Raw genomic sequence first — 21,234 nt, forward strand, 5'->3', positions numbered from 1 at the left:
CAGGCAGCCTCCAAATATGATCCCAATGCTTTCACTCAAACATCAGAGCACAAGGGCAACTGCCAGAGGACACAGACCGCCTGCTCCCCGGCTTTCAGTTCCTTTGAAGCATCCATAGCACGGGGATGCAGCACGCATCCGGCTGGTGAGATGCTCATCTGGAGTGGGTGCCCTTGCCCCTGCGGGAGCTAATGAACCGCACTGGGCTCTCCTCCAACAGGCGAGAAGATAGTATCAGCTTGTCTCTCCTCCCCTTCCTCTTACGCAATTCACCACGCAGGGGAGTGACTTGATTTTTTTTTTTTTTTTTTCTCTCAGGGAGTTGGTTTTCACTTCCTGCGCTCGCCGTGCCTTTGTCTCCGCTGGACGCAACGGGAGGCACACCTGGGGGGTGAAGGCGCAGCGGGACGAGGGGGACGCCCCCTCTCAGGGTCAGTTTCACCGGAGACCGCCCAGGTGGGGGGCTGACAGCACATGCCTGGGGATGAGTTGCAGGGTCGGGGGACACGCTGGCTACCCCAGGGACGAGCTGGAATCCAGAGCGCGGCCTCAGCCGTGCTCGGCTCCCCTCTCGTCCCAGGGTGACATACGCTTGAACACCGTCCCTCTTATCTTCATCTGTCTTCTCCCTTCCTTTAGGAAAGGATTAAGGTCTCAAGACAGTGGTAATCGGGGCGCCAAGATGGCCAGAGGGAGACCGGCTCCATGGTTTCTATCGTGGATGTGCTTCGTGCTGGCACTGGATTTCGGCGAAGGGCAGGAAAGACCCTTCGGTGAAATGTGCCTGGAGGACTTTACGGCAGGACTGCCAGATTGGGTGCTGGATACAGATGCCTCTGTCCAGAATGGAGCCACCTTCTTATCGTCCCCCATGGTCCGTCGGAGCAGGGACTGCGTGAGAGCCTGCTGTAAGGACCCCGCTTGTAACCTGGCTCTCGTGGAGCAAGGCTCGAACACGGAGGAAGACCATATCCGGGGCTGCTTTCTCCTCAACTGCCTCTATGAGCAGGCTTTCGTCTGCAGATTTGCCAGGAAGATCGGCTTTCTCAACTTCTTGAAGAAGGACGTGTATGATTCCTACCTGGCAATGCAGAATCACGGATCCAGTGGTAAGGTGCCCATAAGGGATTCCTGCAAAGCGGGTCTGGAAGAGCATTAATGGTCACTGGTGCCAGCTCCTCCAGCCATCATTTGTGCAGCAGTGCTGCCAAACAGCCGGGATAAAGTGATGCTAAAGATGGTGTTTCTGTATGTTTCTCTGCCACAAAGGTTTTCCCCAACCTTGATACTCATTTAAAATCCGTGCCTGAGTTTACCTATTAGTAAATGGAGAAGGAATCATTCTTTAACCTATTTGAAACGGGTGGAGTGTGATTACCAGACGCAGTCTGAGGTTTTACTACTTGGCAATGTAGAAAAAGGTATTGTTTTTCTTCTCCCTCCCCGTTGGCCTTTGAGGTTGGAAAGTGAAATCCTCTGAAAATCTGCACATCACCGGGTTTTAAAGGGCTGCATTAATCTCTTAATTGCTCAGGGGCTAGAGGCAGGACGCAATCCACTTAACCTTTAACAGCACTCTGGGTGGTGAGGTGTCTCAGTATGCTCTGCTTGTTGGGGCTGGTCCCTGCTGCTGAGGGAGAGATAGGAGCAGCTGGGGGAAGTTGGTTAAAATTTCCCCTTTGGAGGTGGGTTTCTCTTCCTCAGTCCCTGTTTCTCTAGTCTGAAAGATTGCACCAGGACTCAGAGAACCAGGTGGAAAACAAACTAACTGGAAGCTGGCCACTTGCCACGCACTCTACTGTCCCCAAAGAATTGCAGTGTGTTCAGAAACACTGAAAACACATCAGTCCTCCTTTTGCCTCCTTCCATGTTTTGGCTGAAGCCTAATGAGGCCAAGATGTTTCTAAGCCTGGCTGGGTCTTTGGCAGCCATAACCAGTTTATTATTTGTTGAAGCCTGGGCAGGGCTATTAGGGGATATCTGTACTGGTAATCCTTCTCACACCCCCTCCCAGCCCACCTGAGGGAAGGAAAGGATCTGTGAAGATGACAAGGGGAGCATCCAGGTGGGCGCAAGGGCTTGGGCTCAGTGATGTGAGCTGAATAGGTCTTTGATCTTCTGCTGGGATGTAACAGCCTGTGAGCCTTCTGGGTGCTGGAGATGGAAAATGGCACCAAACCCATACTGTCCACTTCATCCATCCTGAGTAGCAGTGTGGGGGTTTCAGAGCAGGGCATGACTTCTCCGGAGCAGCCCTTAGGTGTTTCTGGTTTGAACAGCAATGTGGAGGAAGTGGCCCTCCTGTCCTCTGTCCCTACTAGTGGCTTCCCACTGGATTTTAGGACCTTGTGGAAAAAGATGTCTCACTGTTGCAGTAGTTTTCCTGCACCTCCATCTCAGGCTCAAAATCCTTTTTGGGAGCTGCAGTTAGGGAGGAACTGAAGGCCACATCACCAGGACTGGAGGTGGCATGCTAGCAGCTGTCTGAACTCCTATATGCTTCATTGTAGGAGGAAAGGGGAATGCATCATCTCCAGAACATCCTGATTTCACAAGATTAGATTAAAATACAACGTACTGTTGAGCAATTCAGTCTCTTCATCTCTGCGGACCAGTGCGCATACCAGGAGACTGCAAAATCCCCCTCCTTTGGCTGGTCCCAGGGCTTGGCATTGCATGGGTGTGAGTCTTTAGAGTGTCCCTGGGTCACTGACCTCCCTGTGTGACCAGCAGTGATGTGTTTGCCAACCTACAGGACCAAGCTGCAGCATCCCAGCCACCAATAGGCAAGTGCTGCCTTGCAAACCCTAACGCTCCTTTCACAGATGCTGGGATGGCTGTGGTGGAGCAGGTAGACCCAGGAGGACTTATCAGTGAGAAGTGAAAAACATGCCAGAAATGCAGTTCTGGTTACTCTGCCTGCCGAGGCGGGCATGCCCCTCCTTGCTCACGTGGGGCTTGCGCCATGATACCGCTGCAGGTGTAGGAAGGGCTCAGTCTCTTCTACACCCCTGTTTGACTCTTGGCGGGTGCCAGGCAGGTCTCCAGCTGTAGTGACTGACACTGGACAATGTCTGTGTGTTTGGATCAGTTGCAGTGTTCACGCTGTGCTTTGATAGAAAACACATTTCCTTTCTCTCCTGAAATTTTTAGGCATTGTCTTTGACTGATGCTGAATCACCTTGAATGATGTCAGAGGGTGGCAGGGAAAGAGATGAAGGGAGTTATTTTACTGGAGAAATAGAAAATAATAACAATGGTTAAATCATCTGGGCCCTCCTCCCCACAGCAGTTGATGAGACACTTAAGAATGTAGATCTCCATTTTGCTTCAGATACAAACCAAAAAAAACCCAAACAGAGCCCCAAGCCCCTCCAGCTGTGATGCTGGGATTGGGTCCATGCAGAAGGAATGGGCCTGTCTGGGCAGGAAGGTGGATGCCTAGCTGTCACTGAGGGGGAAAGGAGAAGAGCACAACAGGACAGGTACAGGAGGCAGGATGAAGGAGGCTTCAGGCACTGAGTGTATCCACCTGGCAGCATAAGGAAGCTCTACAGCATTTTTGCTTCTGACCTTTTGAGAATGCTTGAAGAGGTAAGGTGAAACAAGGGTTAAGGAAGCTGTTTTTGGCATGTGAGGTTTTCCTCCCAAATGTTTACAGGTGAAAAATCTTGGCCCAGGCTTTGAACTGGAGACAAAATTGTGTGATTTTCTTGCTGTTGTGCTGTATCAGTGTGAAGTTTCGTGGCTGCTTGGGAGCCCAGGTTACTGTCAGCCTCCTGAGACTGGCTCTAAGTGTCTGCAGGAAGTTTATTTGCTGCTTTATCATTCATTCCTTTCCTGTATGTGCTGCTTGTCAGGTGTCCTAGGAGCCTTTGCCTGTGGCAATCTTCAGACATCCTCTGCAATAATGAGGATTAAAAGCATGTTTTTTCTAGTGAATAGTGAATATCCATTTAGTGATCCCAGTGGGTGGCATTAAACAAAAAAGTCACATGTTGCAAGACCCACACTACTACTACAGGGAGCAGACTCGAATTAAGAGATTTATATATGTTCTGGAGGAGACTAGGTAACACTTGAAAGAGAGCGTACAGTTGGGGGGCTGCTGAATGGGCAAGTTTAGTCTTGGAGTGTTTCTGAAGCCTGATGGAAGTAGCTGAAATCTGGGAGAGTGCTATGGGAAAATTAATGTATATACTTGCACTGTTCTTGCTCAAGCATCCACAGCAAGACTGTTGGCAACTGAACACAGGGATGGGGTACCCATGCTCTAACCCACTGTGGCCATTCTTATGCTGTTATGACTTTAGAAAAACCTGTGGGTACAAGCAATAATAAATACAGCTGAAATCTGGTTTCTGCACATCATCTGAGTGTATTTTCAGTATTTGGAGAAGAAGAGCTTCTGAGTTCTCTATGAGCTGGTGACCACAGCTTGGCACTGTCTCTTGCCTCTTCTAGCTAACGTACAGCCTGAAGTCTCTGATGTTATTGTTAAAAGGCACGATCTTAAATGATTCCCTGGCTGAACTTTGGTGCGAGTTTTCTGCCTGGCTCATTCGGGAGGGGCAGGCTCACCATGCACTTTATTGGTAATAATGGAGGCCAGTGTTTAAGTGACTAGCCCCAGCTTATTCTAGTCTAGGCAAACCAGCTTTGAATGTGAAACTGGAAAATAACCTCCTTGAACCTTTGTCCATTTTTTGAACTGAACCTTTTGCGGTGGTTGTGAAATGCTCAGTAACACTCTCCTCCTCTTGAATTCAGGGCTTGTGTGTGGGAGATGGGAAGTGCTGGGGAACCGCAGGCTTCAGGATGTGTCTACTTCTGCCTCACTGTGGAGACAGATTTTCAAGCTAAAACTTTGGTAATGCATTCAAAAAAAGAGAGCTCCCCAAGTCTGAAGCTCATCCCTCCTCAAGTGTTTGGTCCCACTCTGCTTTCCATTTTGTGGGCACAGTGCAACTAAAATGAGCAGTGGTGGGATCCCAGCTTGGCTGAGACAGGCCTACCCTTGGATGATCCCCAGCCCTGAGCCAGCTGCTCATCCTCCAGCTCTCAGCTCAGACCAGGAGAGGGGGAGTTGCACATTTGGTACCCACACCACAGATTCAGAGGATAACGTGTACTGGAAGGGCCCTGGAAGACCATATGGTCCAGCTCCCTGCTCAGAGTGGGTGATGAGCAGCTTCCCCTCCACTTGCTCTGAAACAGTGTTTGTCCTGCAGCATTTACTGAAGTGGCTACCTCATGTCTTGTCACTGGAGCTCCAGTCTAAAGAGACTGGAGGAACAAACCGATCTTTACTAAAATGGCACAGAGACTTGTGCTAAAGCAAATATGACTGGTTTCCCACACCCTGAGGAAGGATGGAGGGGACCTGGTGGTACCAGCAACTTACATTATTCTGAAAATATAATCTGTTCAGTCCTACTGTGTTGTTTTAGAGAGGTTAAGTTGACCTGCCTTGTGCACTCTTACAAACCACTACAGAAACATCTGGGAACTAACGCTGAGAGCTGCTTGGCTCTGCATGAGTTGTTGGAAAACTGTATGGCTTTATCATAACTGTTTTTGCTGCCCGGCCAGGATGAAGCCCTAGAAAAAGAGCCTATATTTCTCTTTCTCCAGGCACTATGTTGCATTGCCTTGTTCCTTCTCTCTCTCTCCATCCTCAGGCAAATTAACACTGTGGCAGGAGTGTCATCCCTCATTTTGCTTATTGAAGTGGACAGTTTTCTAGTGTTGATGGGTGAGAAAGCTGTTTGCTTTTGAATGACTTCCCTGAAAGCAATGCAAGAGCAGAGCTTTAGCATTTGTGGGAAGAGCCACACTGCTGCCCACCTGCTTTTGCAGCAGGCAGGTTCAGCTGGCTTCTGTCACTTGAAATCTCCAAGGCTGTGTGTCTTTGAATGCTGGAATTTAGGTGGCCTCATTTCTGCTCCTGTCTCTGCTCTTGGCCTGATCAGTGGCTTTTGTCTCCAGTGAGGTCTTTCCTTTCTCAGTGTTTCAGTGTTCCCAGTGCAAGCCACACTTGTCACTTGTCACTTTGCAAACTGCTTCTGCAAAGGCAATCAGGAGGGGGCTGGAAAAGCCCTTCAGTCACCACGAGAAAGCTTTCTAGCTCTTTCTAGTGACAACCTCAAATTATTCTCAGGTATTTTTAAGCATTCCTTTGTAGTCTCAGCTACTCAGGGTGTATCTGCATGAGCCCTGGAATGGAGGAAATCTGGTTTTCTGTGGATTTGTATATTGAGGGCAAGAGTTAATATCCAAGCTCCAAAAGAGAAACCCCCAAACTGGAAGCTTTGCAAGTGCTTTCTGCCATGGGATTTCACTGGTGCCTGCAGGTTCGGATAGCAAGGTCCCTAGTGGGGTCTCTCCCCCCACCTAGATGCTTACTTTTGCAGCCCTTGTAGGAATTTATTATCTCTTAAATTCCTGTTCTCTATTCAACATTGGTTCAAGTTCACTCACTAGAGGTGAAGCCAGACAAACCACTGACTCCATAAGCCTTTAAACTAGATGAAATTTTTAAAAACGGAAAAATCAGAGACTGAGGCATGAATACACTGTGAGTAATAAAAAAACTTTTTAAGCATTTTGGATTTCCCCTTCTGATGCATTCTATAAATGGAAGCAGAAGTTGTCACTTAATGATGTGACTCCAGCAGCACATGCTTCACAGTAAGGAGCACACTGCAGAACAGCATCATAAAGCTTTAACCTCCCCATTAATTACAGAGTTTTACAGCAGAAACTTTCCATAGTCAAAAGAGCATTATAGCAAAGGTAACTTTCATTTTACCAACAGTCTTTCAGAGCAAAACAAACTGAATGGAGAATCTCCCTTCCACAAGCAGTTTGTTGATACTCGCTCTGGCTCAGTAAGCACTTGTTTCTGAAGCTGAGGTGGACAACAGCCATTTGCCATGGAACGCTTCATATAGTCAGTGTGGCAGAAATACTCCAGTCACTGAGCTTTTAGGCATCCTAAGGAGAAAAAGGATAGAATTGAAAAAGAAGTCCTTAATTTCAAGTGAGCGTTCCTCCTTGTCAGTCACCACAGATAAGGAAATACTCCTGACTGTTTTTCTGGAGGTGAGGAGAGTCAGGAAATTTGGCTAATCAGTGATGGAATCTGGAGAAATTGCTGACCATTGATCAGAACTGAGCTTTTACTTCACTGTGCTATTCACAATGCAAAGTAACCGCTTGGCCTGCAATTTTTTGTTTAAAGTGTATGTGCTTAAAAATGTAAGGAAAAATATGATTTGGAGTCATGAGTTAATGATCAGCCTCTGTGTTGTTGAAAAGTGGCCTTGTGCAATTGCACCCACCTACTGGGCTCACCCTGCCAGGAGAGTGGGAGGGAGTAGGCTGCCTTTCTCCTAGCAGGCTCCTGGCATCATTTGCCTGGCAGGAATGGCAGGAATGTCTCCCCTTTCCAGAGCTTGCAGTGCTGTGTACTACAAGCTGTTTGTGGGGCTGTTTGGTTTGGAAGGTGTTGCCAGCTCCAGTCATCGCTTTTGCTTATGAATGTTCTCATGAAGGCAAAATTCTATTGATCTGTCCTACTGGCCCTGCTCAAAACCAAGAGATGCCAGGCACTCTTGTCCCTGCTCGATGTCTTTCAGTAGTCTTTGTGCTTGACTGAGACAGGACCCATCATTCTGGCACACAACCCTGAGGAAGGAGTGGTAGGGAGCTGTGGCTCACCCAAAGGTGAGAGGATACCAGGGTGGGCATCTCTGCTTGTGTCATCTTCCTGACCTCTTTCAGTCCAGCTTGGTCTCCTCTGCCTGTTTTGGTGGATGGATCAAGCTCAACAATATGAGCTTGATTCCATATTGTTCCCACCCAATACTTACATGAAAAGGGAAAAGATAAAACCAGACTGCAGGGCTGCAGCTGGGAGCAGGCTGCATGGGGAGCCCCAGGGGACTGGCACACAAGTGCCCTCCTTCTGCAGCCAGACAGGCTGAGTGCAATGCTTGGATGTGTAAACAGGTTTGCTTTCCCTGAGATTTTTTGGTGGCAGCAAGACCAGAATAGAATGAGTATGTCTTCATTTGGCAAAAGATAGCAGAAAATAGAAGATTCTGGGTGGGTTTGTGGTAACTGCTCTGGAATACTTCTTGCAAAGCCCTCTATCCTACTGCATTTAGTGACAAAAGAATTAAGTAGCTTGTTTTGAATGTCATGTTTATTCATCTATATGCTTTATATTAAATGTCCCTTCAGTAAACTCCAATAAGAGCCAGCAGCTGGGATCTGAATCTAAATACACTCAAACAGGAAATTAGGAGCAAGTCTGCAACAGTGAAAATAATCAGCTAAGGGAGTAATTTTCTAAGGCATTTGAACACTATTTCCCTTCTCAATCACAGTTGATAAAACAGTGTAATGGCAGAGTGATTTGTATCTAGCTTATAAATGATGGTGAGTGCCTTTACAAAAGACTCAGGTTGAACTGGAACATTGAGACTTGGACTTGGTACAGGCGCTACCAGGTGGAGTTTTATGGGCTGAGCTATGTACTAAGCCTGTGATCAGAGACATTCAGGCCAAAAGGAGTTATGAGTCAGGCTCAATGGTGTTATTGTATAGGCTGTTCTTGCTGGCACAGGCAGGGATCAGTTTTCATCTCTTGCACTTACAGTCTGGAAAAATGTTTAATAGGTTGTGGTGGTTGCTGGTAAGCTAGTCCATAAGATGGTACAAAAATAACAACCCCATGAATGGCATTTTTATGCTGTTTTAAAGGCATGCATATCAGTGAGTAAGGTGGAAGATGAGCTGGAGGAGGGATATTTCCCATCCGAGTCCCACAGTGTGTAGCTCTGGCTAAATACACTAATGTGGTCCTTAGGGATGGTAGTGGGAATGATGAGAGTCAGTTCCACATTCTTCAGCACCCACATCAGGCCATCTCCCTAAGCGAAGGGTGGGAATTGCTCTGTGCTGTTTTGCGAGGATGTGGTTCAACAGTCAGAAGCACAATGGCTGTACCCACAAGGTGACCCTCTTATGGTGGTTCCTGTGGACAGAAGTGGCCAGGGAGCCAACTGACTCAAAGACACTGCCAGCATGGGTTGTGCAGTTACTAAATTAGTGAGTGCAGTATTAACGGTACTGATTGCCTGTTGCTTACTCAGGCTTCAAGGAGTACAGCTGTATAAAAGTGTTTTCCTTTCAGCAGTAGAAGTCTGTATTGATTTAGCCTGGAAGAATCCCCCTCCCTTGTCTTCCTGTAATGGAGACAAGGGCTGGACCCTTCAACCTCTTACCCATTCCTTGTTCTACATTTCTTCTGCAGATGACCATCCTCCAATAGCCCGCGCTGTCAAGGACATGCGGGTACAGCCAGGGGAGCCAGTGATGCTGAGAGGCACAGAGAGCACGGATGACCGAGGGATAGTCAGCTATGAATGGAAACAGATCCTTGGTGACCCTTCAGTGGAGATGAAGGTAGGGAGCTGCTGGAAGTAAGCAGTTTGCTCAGTGTCACCTGTGGTCTGCACTAGGTTGGGTGGTCACAGCCCTGACTTAGAAGTTACCTTGTCCTTTCCTCTTCAAGCCAGTCCACCAATGAGCCTGTTCCCAAAAGCTATGGAGCACTCCTTGTGGTTGCCCCTACACTCTTGCACGCTACTTGGAAGTGGCATTTCTTGGCCTATCAGGTCTCAGGCTCCCTGCACAGAATACTGTCTCAAACCTCCCTGAGCAACACCTGGTCTGCCTGGGTGGGAGCAGCTGAGAGGCAGCAGCTTCATTGCAAGAGCTGCCTCTGGTCCCAAGATCCTGTAGTTCAGTGAGGGGCCTGCAGTTAATTTTGCTCTGTCCACTGTGATGCATCTCCTCCTCTGTTTCTGAATAATCCAGTCTCAGACTCTGCTTCTGTTCTCCTGGGGCTTTTCCTGGACTTTGTCTCTCTCTTTAGAGCATAGGTTCTTCCTCCTATTTTATCTGAGCTGGAGCAAAAGTCATGTCTCCTGTCCAGATCCAAGATCTCTGGGGTGTGAACACTGCCTATTTGATAGATGTTAGAAGTGAATTGCAGCTTTAGAAGAGCTAATTATTTCTGTTAAACATCTGCAAAATGCTTTGGAAAGCCTTGAAGCTCACATGGAGTTCTTGTGGCACCTTTTGGAAGAATTAGCAAATGAGTACATCAGGCCCACAGCTGATTTTGAACATCAGCAGTGACAAGCTCTAGAGTGCTAAGGGGTCTGTGGAAATCAGTAAGAGCTCCTTTCCTTTTCCCTTTGCCCTGACCCAGCCAAAGCATCGTGAGGTGAGGGAGAGGGGGAAGAGTCCCCTAATACTACATTAAAATAGTGTATGACAAGGCTGTGTTCCTTTGAAATGTAGCCAAAAACAGAGATAGTGTGGAAATGAAGGTGCAATTTTCTAGGTAAATATAGGGGGAAAGTTTGTGTCGATAATATTGTAGCTTTCTATTCTGACAAAATAATTAAATACACCTACCTTATTCCCTATAGGTTTTATGTTTTAAAAAGGAAAATAAAAACTACAGGTATTTCAGTCCTCTCCAAAGAGGTTTTTTTTCCCTTGTGCTTTCACAATGACTGAAAATATAAAATATCCAGTTATGCTGTGGTACTTGTTCTCTCTGCTATTCCAGCTGGGTACCAGCCCATGATTTTGAGGGGATTGTGTAGCACTGAGACATTTTTCATGCCAGACATCTGCTTGAAGGTTTCCATCCAAGCTTCTTTCTCCTTAATGCAGGAACATGGGCCTTGCATGGCTTCACTCACTCCTTCATTAGAGGTACTTTCTCGTGCATAAGCCTTTCTTTTGCATTCTCAGAAGCATGAAGAAGACCAGGTAGAAATCTCCAACCTGCAGGTGGGGACTTACGTCTTCCAGCTTATTGTCACGGACACTGCACAACAGCAAGACTTCACCAACATCACCATCATGGTCCTGAACTCTGAACAGACGGAAGGTGAGCCTGAGCCCACAGAGGTCTAGCTGGAGTCCTTAAGCCTGGGTGCTGCTCTGGCATTACTGGTGCTCTTCTCAGAGAGGTAGATGGAAGAAGAGCACAACTAAGAGGCTGGACTTGAATGCCAGGTTTTCCAGTAAAATCCTGGACCAGTAGTGAAAGGTCTCCACATTCATAGTGGTCTGTTTTAGGGTTTTCACATACTCCTGCAGCAGAAGTGGCCTGCAATAACCCCACCCGCTCCGCCTGTCATTGTCCTCTGCTGGGTGACACCAGAGGGTCTGAAGCCTGGGTGCAACTGAGGGGGTAAAAGAGGAGAACCTGAAAGGTCTTGTTGACTCTGTGATTTTGCTGTGAAATCCCTTGGGTCACAGGGTAGGTAGAGCCGTTTGCAAGACATTCAGAGTGTCCCTGGCTTTATTTCTATGTTTTTTCCTTTAATGGCCTTGTTTAATGATAAAAATGTTTAGCATTACAAGTGCATTAGGAGCAAGGAGTTCGTGGACAAATGGTTGACTAGTAGCTAAGCAGGGGATTTCTCCTCTTACCACAGGTACCATAAAAATATAAGAACAGTCACGTCAAGTGACACTAATGGTCTGACCAAACTCCAGTACACTGCATTCAACAGTGTCCAGCAGTTGATACTTTGGAAAGAGTACAAGAACATGAGATGCGATCAGTATATCCCTACTATGCTTGACTAATCCCCAAGGATTTTGCAGCTGGAATATTTTTTTAAGCAGAAGATGGTGTCTTTTTGTTTAATAACCATGGATTAATCCCTTTTTGACTTCATATAATATTTGCACAGCAGCAACATCCTGAAACAAGGAGTTTCACGGCTTAACTATGTGCTTTGTGGAGAAGCAGCTCCTTTTGTTTTATGGATATGGCACCTTCTGGTTTGGTTTTGTGACCCTGCCTTTCATATTAAAAAATGCATTCCGTGATTCCCTACTCTACTTCTCCATGCTGCTCAAGATTTTACAAATCTTTCAGAAAGTCCTTTGGAAGACTTCCTTTGCCTTCACATATACAAAGGAGAAAGTCTTCCAAAGGACTTGTCTAACCAGAGCCTTTTATGTTAACTTTCTTGACAGAGCATTGTTTGACCCCTAAGAAGGTGGGTTGGTGCCGGGGATCTTTTCCACGCTGGTTTTACAACCCAAGCCTTCAGCAGTGTGAGGAGTTCATTTTTGGTGGCTGCAAGCCCAACAAGAATAACTACTTACGGGAAGAGGAGTGTATACTCGCCTGCAAGAATGTTAGAGGTGAGTCTTCTCTGAAAATCCAGTTCCCTCTTTCTCTTAGGATTGGGGTGACCCTGTGGACAGGTATTGCAGCTTCTTGTCTGATGGCTAGTTAGAGCCCAGTAAGCTGAGGAGACTGGGCTAATTATGGATGGGCAATCCTTTTCTTATGCTGCCAACATATCTGACCCAGCTCCTGAAGCACTGCTCCACTGGACAGTGTCCCTGGTATGCCTCTGCCTGCAAAAGCCCTCACCAAACCTTTGTGTCATCTGAAACCTAAATTCAGAGGGCAGCATTGTGCTGTGGGGGGCCAGAAGTGCTTCACTCCCCAGATGAAATTAATCTCCCTCCTTAGTACCCTCTTGGCCAAGTTCTGAGAACCATGTAGTGCTGCCTCAGATAAACAGGCCCTTTGCAGTGAACAGCTTAAGGAGGGGGCAAAAGCCTTGGAAAAGAAAGACCGTTTGGAAATGGTCTAGCTAGTGGTGGGAAGTTCTCCTCTGCTCTTCCAGGCCTGCCAGTCTGGGGTCCCTGGGTGGGTAGCATCTGTATTTTACCTTCCTGACCCATCCAGGGCTTCCTTCCAGAAAATATGCACTCCTTAGATGACATATGAAGGCAATATAATGCTGATATTGAGCTGACAAAATGATGTAGTGGTAAATTTATTTTATTTTTTCCCCTTGTCTCTTCAGGTTCTTTTGGTGGGCGACAACAGCCAGGTGAGTCTCCTGTACCATGGTGTAATCCTGCTGTGAGCTTGGGCTCAGTGTCTCATGTCCATTCCTGTGGCTCTTGATTAGGACTCAGTCAGTGTGGAAAGTGAGGCACTGGAGACTAGTTTCTTTAGTAAGTCATAGGATAATTCAGGTTGGAATTACCTATGGAGGTCATCTGGTCCAGCCCACTACTCAAAATCTACCAGCTTTGAGTCACATTATGTTGCTCAGGACTGTAGTCATCCAGTTGAAGGAGATTTTACACTTTCTCTGGTCAAACTGTGCCAGTGTTTGACCCTCATTAAAATGTTTTACCCTTACACTGAATTGTTTTTCTTCTTGCAACTCCTATCTGTTGCTGCTCATCCTATTACTGCACCTCCGAAATGAGTCTGTCCTCTCCATAACCTCTGTGTTCTCCCTAACCTCATGCTAGGTCTTGTGCATCAGGCCCTTGCTGAGTCTCTGCTGGATTCACTCTATTATGCCAATGTCTTTTGTGCACCGGGGAGCTCAGAACTGGGTACAGTACTCAGCACTTGGGAATACCTCTGGAGCAGAGGGGTTTGAAGCTCTTGCAGTCCAGTGTGTAGGTTTTGGTTTGGCTTTCCTAATTTAATCCCCTGTGCTTGAACAATGTCTTCATATTCTTCCTGAGTAGCTCTTTCTTGCTTCCGCTGTCTGTGTACTTCTTTCCTGAGATGAAGCATGGCTGTTCCCAGAGCAATGTTCCATTTATAATCAGGAATATTTTTTTTTTTGAGTCTAGGGTGGCACTGAGAAGAGACCTTTACCAATCTGCCTTGTTTCTTGTTTGCCAACCCTCTCAGCAGCTTTTAAGTTCTTCATAAAGCAGCTGTGTGGCAGGGAGAAACAATCAGTTTTAATGAGCTATCTGAACTGTTTCTGATGCAGTATGCAATGGGAACTGTCAGGCCCCCTTCTTCAGATGCAAGGATGGCTGCTGCATTGATGCCTATCTGGAGTGTGATGAAACTCTTGACTGTGCTGATGGATCGGATGAGATGTACTGTGAACGATGTAAGTACTTTGTAGTATCTGTCCAGGGATGACTGCAATGTAAGTTACAGGTGCTAAATCAATGCTTTTTGGTGTCTTCTGTTTTTATCTCCTGATACTGCATTATCTCTTTCTGCAGGATTATATTTGCAGGTTCTGCCATCTCCTGTATCTCTGCTGACTGCAAAAGATGACCTTCCTTCTGTGATGTTTCCTGCCTCTTAAATACTCTTTGACTGTCTTCTTTGCACCTGTCTGTAAGACTTCAGAGCATGTCCTTCCCTCCCCTTCCAGTATTTTTCTCACTGAGTGACCTTACCTGCTCTCATAGAGTTGAGAAGTGGGAAAGGAAACCATGATTTCTCCCAGTCTGTCCAGTGACACAGTCCCCTTAACGTCCTCATGTTATGCTAATGTAAATGCATAGTGGTGAGATGCCTAAGTGCCTAAGTCCACACTCTCTCCTCACTCTCTCCATCCTTCCTCCCCTCTTGTGACAGAATTGCCATAATCTCTTCCCCATATATGAGTGTTTTGCTGCCTTTTTAGGCTGCAAGCCTACAATTCATCTCTTTTGCCCTTCTTATATTCTACATTAGTGCTCTTTTGTACTTCTTAAAACCTGGAGTGGTAGCAGTTTTCCCATACTTCAATTCCCATACTTCAATTTTGTTTTCAATGGAAAACAAAAGCAAGAACAGCCTTCATTTTCCTTAGTTATGTCTCTGTATTTGTGGAATGGAAATTGGGAATAGTTTCTCTTTATTACATTTTATTTTTCCCATGTTGCTCTCATAGCTTTGAGATATTTAAGAATATCAAATGATATCTCCCTTTCCCTGGCTTGTGATAGCAAAGGAATGTGCAGGAAAAGACCCATCTGCCCATGTCTACATGGATGGAGGCATTTGTTTTCAACTGCTGAAAGAAGTTTTAACATGCAATGTTTTCTTCACAGATGCTCGTGAGTTCAATAGACTGCAGAAAATCAATGTCACACATAAGCAAGGTATGTACAGTCCAGAGCACATAGGCTGAACCTCTACCAGCTTTTGGTTTTTTCTTCGGTCTGTTGCGTCATGGTAAAACTGCTTCCCTGTATAAATCCAAAACCAGATGTAGCATCTGGGTAGTCTTTGTATTAAAAATGAGCAAGGTCCTGTTCCCTGGCCTTGAGGACAGCTGTTGAGAGCAGGCTTTCGCTGTCCTGCCTAAACTTTTTCCACCCAAGCAGATCTCATGCATGTTGCCTGCTGGGCACAGTACATGGACTCTACAAAACCCTGCAACAGCTTTTTGGAAGTAGTGCAAACTAAAGCAGTGTGAGGGACACAGCAATGCCTGTGTTCAATCCCATACCTTTGCCTTGTTTGTACTAGTGTAGACAGTGGACCTGTCACTGGGCTAAAAGAGTATATTCCAAGTCAGCTGAAATAGAGCTTGCTTCTAGAGGAGACCTGAGCCAATCTGTGGTTTCTATGTGTCCAGGCTCTTCGTGTTCCCTTCTGCCTCCCAAGGAGGACAGGTCATTTCCGTGAGGGATTGAATCCAGGCTTTTGCATAACTGCACGCTCTAATGTTCCTTTTTCCTCCTTGCTAGTTGGGTTTATGGGCAGGTGGCCACTTGTCTTGACAACGCCAATTTGAGCAGCTGGCAACTGGGCAGTGGGGACCTGAAAGCTGCTGTTCTGGCTATAGTTTTCCTCTGCCATAATGCTTGTGCTCTTTTGTTGAAAGCATGCTAAAACACCTCCCCCTTGCTTTGCCAGGCCACTGTGTGGATTTGCCTGATACTGGACAGTGCAGTGAAAGCATCCCCCGCTGGTACTATAACCCATTCTCGGAGAAATGTGACCCCTTCACCTACGGAGGCTGTGGTGGCAACAACAACAACTTCAAAGAAGAGGAAGAGTGCATGAAATCGTGTTCAGGCATCACAAGTAAGCATATATAGCGAGGGCTAGAGTTTTACTGATCAAACTGTGAAAATCCTTCAGATTAAGTTCTGTGGTCCCAAAGAAGTGGTGCCTTGGGAGCTTTCAGTCAAAGCAGCTCTGCTCTCAAACCCTGGCCATGACCCACAGTGACCAATGGCTTATGGGGAATGGTGTATCTACAGCATCCTTCTGCAATGCTTTCCAGCTCTGAGAAACTACAGATTGCATTTTGGGTACTGATGTTGAAAAAGAGACAAAGGAGGATAACAAAACTAACCAGAGACATGGTATAGGTGGTCTGCAGAGAATCTAACCTTCTAGCTTGGCTCCAGATCTCAAGTGAGAGGGGAGAAATTATGAAAATCCTCAATGACATACACTAGGCCGAAGTTTTAAATAAACAAGGGAAAGGTTTACACTGTAGAGCTTTGTGTGTGTTGCTGTGGAGGCTAACAGGAGGAATTCTGCCAAACTGTATCTGTTAGAGGCAAACTGTTGCTGATTTTCTGATTTTCTGCCACCCTCAGCTACACTGTGCCTCATAGCCTGCCCTCAGAGCTCAGTACTATGTTTGTCAAAAAGGGATGCGGTATGCATTCAGTCACTTCAGAGCACTGGAAATACAGTCATCAGAAACTTGTCTTATCCCTTGTTGCCAACCTTTTTTTCCCCCTCTGTGTTCCCAATTCAGAAGCAGATGTCATTGGCCGAAGATGGGAATCATTTGAGTCCCAAACTGCTATCTTAAGTGAGTAACAGTTTTTCCTACAGATCTTGCTTATTGCTTTTCCCTGTCCTGAAAAGTGCAACAGTGTCACCTGTGCCTGTGACTCAGTAGCTCATATAGAGGGTCCTGATTTTCTTTCTATCAACACGCATGAATGCTCCACTGTTCAACATCAAAAAATGGCAAGTAAAATTCTTCCTAAGGGCTAAGTTCACATGAGGACTACTAACTTCTGCAAGAAAGAAGGCTCAAGCAGATATGGCAATAATGTTGGGTGCTAGAGTGTGAGGAAATGTGGCAACCCTGTACTACACCCTCTCTACAACACTAAAAAATTCTACAGCTATTAAAATACAAGTTCTTTAAAGAATAGCACATGAAGGTTGGTGTCCTTTTACTGCAGAGCTGTAGGCCTTTTTCTTCAGTAGAAAACTCCTGAAATTATACACCTTTATTCTTCAATCCTAGAGATTGATTTAATCTTCAAATTTACACCATCTCTCAAATGCATCATGTTTGACTGTCTCTACTGATAATGCAGGAGTTTGTTTGGCTGGAGAAGAACAAGTGCTCACACCAGTGCTACAAGTGCTTTCCCAAACATTCAGCCTATCCACCATAGCTCACTTCCTCAGCATTGTCCTAACTGGGAGGTGCCTTCTGTGACCACCCTTTGGTGGCCTGTTGAGGTATGACACAAGGCCAGCATTGCAGAAGGACTTGTTATTTCTACGGGTGTCAAATGGCCAAGTCTGCCGAAGTCTGGGAACAGCCTTTAGAGGGCGTGGTGCATCTGGGAAACACTGGGAACCATCATTTGGGAGACAGGCTGGCTGAACCTAGGCCATACCTTTATGCCATGTGGTTGCCATCTTTCTCCTTTCCTAGTTGTTCAGTGACCACCCTGCTGTCATGCCAGCTGTTGCCTAACTCTTCTCTTAGCCAGCACAATTTCAGCAGCGGTTTTTGTGCTTGCTTCCTCCTGACCACTCCTGCCGCATCAGAGCATCCCTCCTAACGTGTTCATGTATCCCTGCAGGTGCCTTTGAGGTAGTGATTGCTGTACTCCTTGGGATCTGCATCATGGTGGTCCTGGTGATCATTGGCTACTTCTTCTTGAAGAAAAAGAAGAAGAACAGCCATCGCCGTCAGCCTGCCACTACTACCAACTCAACCCTCTCCACCACAGAGGACACTGAGCATCTGTTTTACAGCAGTGCCACCAAACCAGTCTGACCTACAGCCTGTCTCTCTCCAGCTCAACACTGGGGCACTCCCCAGAACTTCTGGAGTTCTGTTTTTATGCATGGGCCTGTGCCTGAAGGACTTTTTCTCTGTGAAGACATTTGTAGCATCAGGCCAAGATCTAGCCATGATTTGGCAGTACTAGTATTTGTGATTGTCTTGGCTAAATGGCTGCTCTGGAAAGTGAGGATCTGGGAGCATTCTGATGCTCTCTGATATCCATCCCTTCCTAACCTCAAACAATCCAGTGAAACTCTGAATTACATCTTTCTTCCTGCTTAAACCTGGAGCACTATTCTGCTCAACTTCCTGAAGGACCCTGGGACTGGATCTGTGTAGCGTTTATGTTGGTGAATGGTGCAGGCTCACCAGAGCCAGCAATCTGTTTGCAGTGCCACTTTCTTCCAGCCAACCTTGTACTTTCCTCCCTTTCTCCCAGTCCTCTGCAAGGTGGCCCTGCCTCTCAGCAGTCTTCCTGGCCATGGTGAGTCTCTTGAGGTCTGTGGGAGTCACATAACCGTCCAGACCTGCATAGTTCTGTGACACTGCAGCAGTTCCTGTTTTCAAGATGGATGGAAACAGAAATACCTGCTTTAATCACTAGCCTTTGCTTTTTAACAGAAAAGCACACCTAGACTTTTTTCTACCTGGCTGTTGTGTTTCAGCCTCCTGTGTATACGACATGTCCACCATTTTCTCTGTGAGTTGCCCTGGTTGCTTTTCCAGTGTTCAGTCTGAACCCAGACACATTGAGAAAATACCTATTTATTCTCACATGAAAGGAAAGTAAATGTCCCTACTTTTCCTGCTGATGATGAGGGGAGGGTGGAAGGACCCAGCTGCCTCACAGTTAAAACTTTGCCTCAGCTCTGATTTTACTGTGTGTTTCTCACAGCACAAAGCCTGACCTGAGTCCCTGGCACCTCCCAGAGCACAGGAGTGGACTGGATACCACCAGCTAATCTCTACAGGCTTCCTTGTTCCTGCTGGCTTGTCCCTCCCTGTGCAAGATAAGCCTGACCCTGGGAGGTCCAGAGCTCATCCCTGGCCCCAGGGCAGCATACCAAATCCCCACTTTGGCAAGATATTGTGTTCCCCCATAGTCCCTTTGCAACGAGATACTTCCTAGTTCTGTACTGCGGCATCTCTGTGGTCCAGGCTTGTACCTCAGTAAGCTGAGGACTTCTGTTGGGGCAGAAGCAGCTATTTGTGAAGTGCCTGATGTGCTTTGTTGGATATGGGGTCGGCACCAGTCCCCAAACTTCCAGTGCCTGCTGCTCTTGGAAAACTGCTGTGAAGAGAGAGGAAACTGGTGTATGTGTTTGCATGTGTGTGTGTGTGTGTGTGTGTGTGTGTGTGTGTGTGTGTGTGAAAGAAGCATAAATCTGTGTACAGACTTTAGTTTCAGTGCTTGGACTGGTTCAGGGCCGAGGGCAGAGTGGCTCTGGAAGGCTCTGGTGAAGCCATGCCCAGCTCAAGACATGACTCAGGTTCTCTCAAGTGCAGTGCCAGGAGAGCTGCCTCCTTGGGCTGATGCCTGGGCTGGAAGTAAAGAAACCACTGTCCAGAGCCTGCTGGCAATCTGACTGCATGCCTCTTCCTGTGATGGGCATCTGCCTGAGTGTCCCTGGGGCTGGTCAGATTCCTCCATGGCTTTTCATTATCTGTCTCATACCATTTCTTCCATCTTTTTGTTTTTCCCACAGCCTATCATGGCCTATGCAATAAACCTAGTGTCTTGATTTATTTTTTTGTGTGTATTCACTCTGATAATAAAAAGGAATTGTTTGTTTTATCTGGCTTGGGAGTGGTGTCTGAGGAGCAATGACCTGCAGAGGGGGAAGGTACTGTTCCCATGCCTGCTTATCTCCCATCCTTTCATCTGCCCTGACTGCGGTATCTCAGGGAGAGCTGCAGGAGTGGCGGTCCCATGGCTTGGGGAGGGCTGGGAGTGCAGGATGCAACATATGTGGATATCTGGAGAGGCAACTACTGCATGAGGTGTGCTGGGAGCGAGATCATTACCCACTAAGTCACCCAGAGAGCAAGGCAGGGTGTAACCTGAAACTGGGTTCCAGCTGGTCAGACTGGTTTGGGCTTTGGGTCTGAAACCAAAAGCAGACACTATTTTTCAAACAGGAGTTGCTCTAGCTGTGTCTCGAGGCTGGTGATCGCTCAGGCACTGCAGTGTAAAGTCAGCTAAATCTAACTGGTTAATTGGCAGTGGGTATGTACAGGAACTAGGCAGACCTGCCCTGTATCACTGACCTGGCAGCACTGGCTGAGCCTCCAAGCACAGCAGGAGTGCTTTCTCCCTGCACCCTGCTCTGGGCTGTGGACTTTGCTCTGTCATGACCACCCACACTACACAGGTCTCCTGTCCAGTGGTCTCCAGCTATTTCTAGGCATAAGTACAGACATTATTCCCCTTGTCCTCTGAAGTGCTGCCCCAGGAGCAGCTCTGCTGAGCCCAGCTCAGCTTAGCCAATGGGGTCACCGCTCCCAGAGGGAGCCTGGCTTGGGAGTGCTGCCTGAAACCATGGCTGCTTCTCTTGACTCTCCAGAGAGAAGTGGGTATGTGCTTGGCTGTCTCTTTCACTTATAGCACACCTTTTTATCCCCTGGTGTTGGACACTGTCCTGCTGGAGGCTGCAGGTCCAGCCTGAGTCTTCCCTTTGCAGTTTGCAGGCCTGCACCCCTAAGTCCCACCTGTCTTCAGCCCCCATACTCCCTGCCTGACGCAAGGGCTTCTGCTCCCCAGGAAATCCCAGCTCCGGGAAATGTGTTTGTTTTTTGGACAGGAACGGGAGCCCAGAGTTTGAAACTTTCTGCAAAATGAGAATCCCACTCCTCAAAGACCAGCGGTGAAGAGTGGCTGCCTCGCTGCCCACTAAGCAGGAACACTGTTGAGTGAAAGCTGAGTTGCCCCATTCTGCTGGCTATGCCAGACAGGGAGCACATCCTCTATATCCTCTAATCCTCAGCTGTGGCCAGGAAAACACAGCTGTGTGAAGCTGTTGGATGGTTTGGGGCAGAGCTGCTTCTCCTGGTGCAGAGCTTGCCAGCATGTCCCCCCACAGCTGCTCTGCAGTGCAGGAGGCTCCAAGGTCTGGAGCTGCCCCTTGTCCTTGCAGTGCGTGCAGGCAATGCCTTCCCCACGAAGGTTAGTGTTTTCCAGGGGGTTGTTTGCATGCCTTGCAGAGGCAGGCTCCTGCCAGACCCTGAGAGCTGCTGCCCTCCATGCTGCCCCACTGAGCAGAACCTACTGCCCCTCCACAAGTGTCCAGTCTGGCCTGTTGGTGGTCTCCATTTCTACAAAAGGATGACCATGGAGCCTCTCTGACCTTCCTGA

The 21,234-nt window shown here is 47.3% G+C and overlaps 1 protein-coding gene across 1 annotated transcript; it reads left to right on the forward strand.

Annotated features, from left to right (window-relative positions):
* The first annotated feature begins 316 nt into the window (after positions 1 to 316).
* SPINT1 (serine peptidase inhibitor, Kunitz type 1) lies at positions 317 to 19,677 on the forward strand. The gene is made up of 11 exons (XM_064658047.1): positions 317 to 456; positions 640 to 1,109; positions 9,323 to 9,474; positions 10,840 to 10,978; positions 12,082 to 12,252; positions 12,930 to 12,956; positions 13,869 to 13,994; positions 14,932 to 14,982; positions 15,743 to 15,913; positions 16,602 to 16,658; positions 17,677 to 19,677. The coding sequence occupies exons 2-11, from the start codon at positions 683 to 685 to the stop codon at positions 17,871 to 17,873; spliced, it is 1,518 nt and encodes a 505-aa protein (XP_064514117.1). The 5' UTR covers positions 317 to 456; positions 640 to 682; the 3' UTR covers positions 17,874 to 19,677.
* Positions 19,678 to 21,234: the final 1,557 nt, after the last annotated feature.

This window comes from Pseudopipra pipra, chromosome 6 (assembly GCF_036250125.1).
Source record: "Pseudopipra pipra isolate bDixPip1 chromosome 6, bDixPip1.hap1, whole genome shotgun sequence".
Classification (NCBI taxonomy): domain Eukaryota; kingdom Metazoa; phylum Chordata; class Aves; order Passeriformes; family Pipridae; genus Pseudopipra; species Pseudopipra pipra.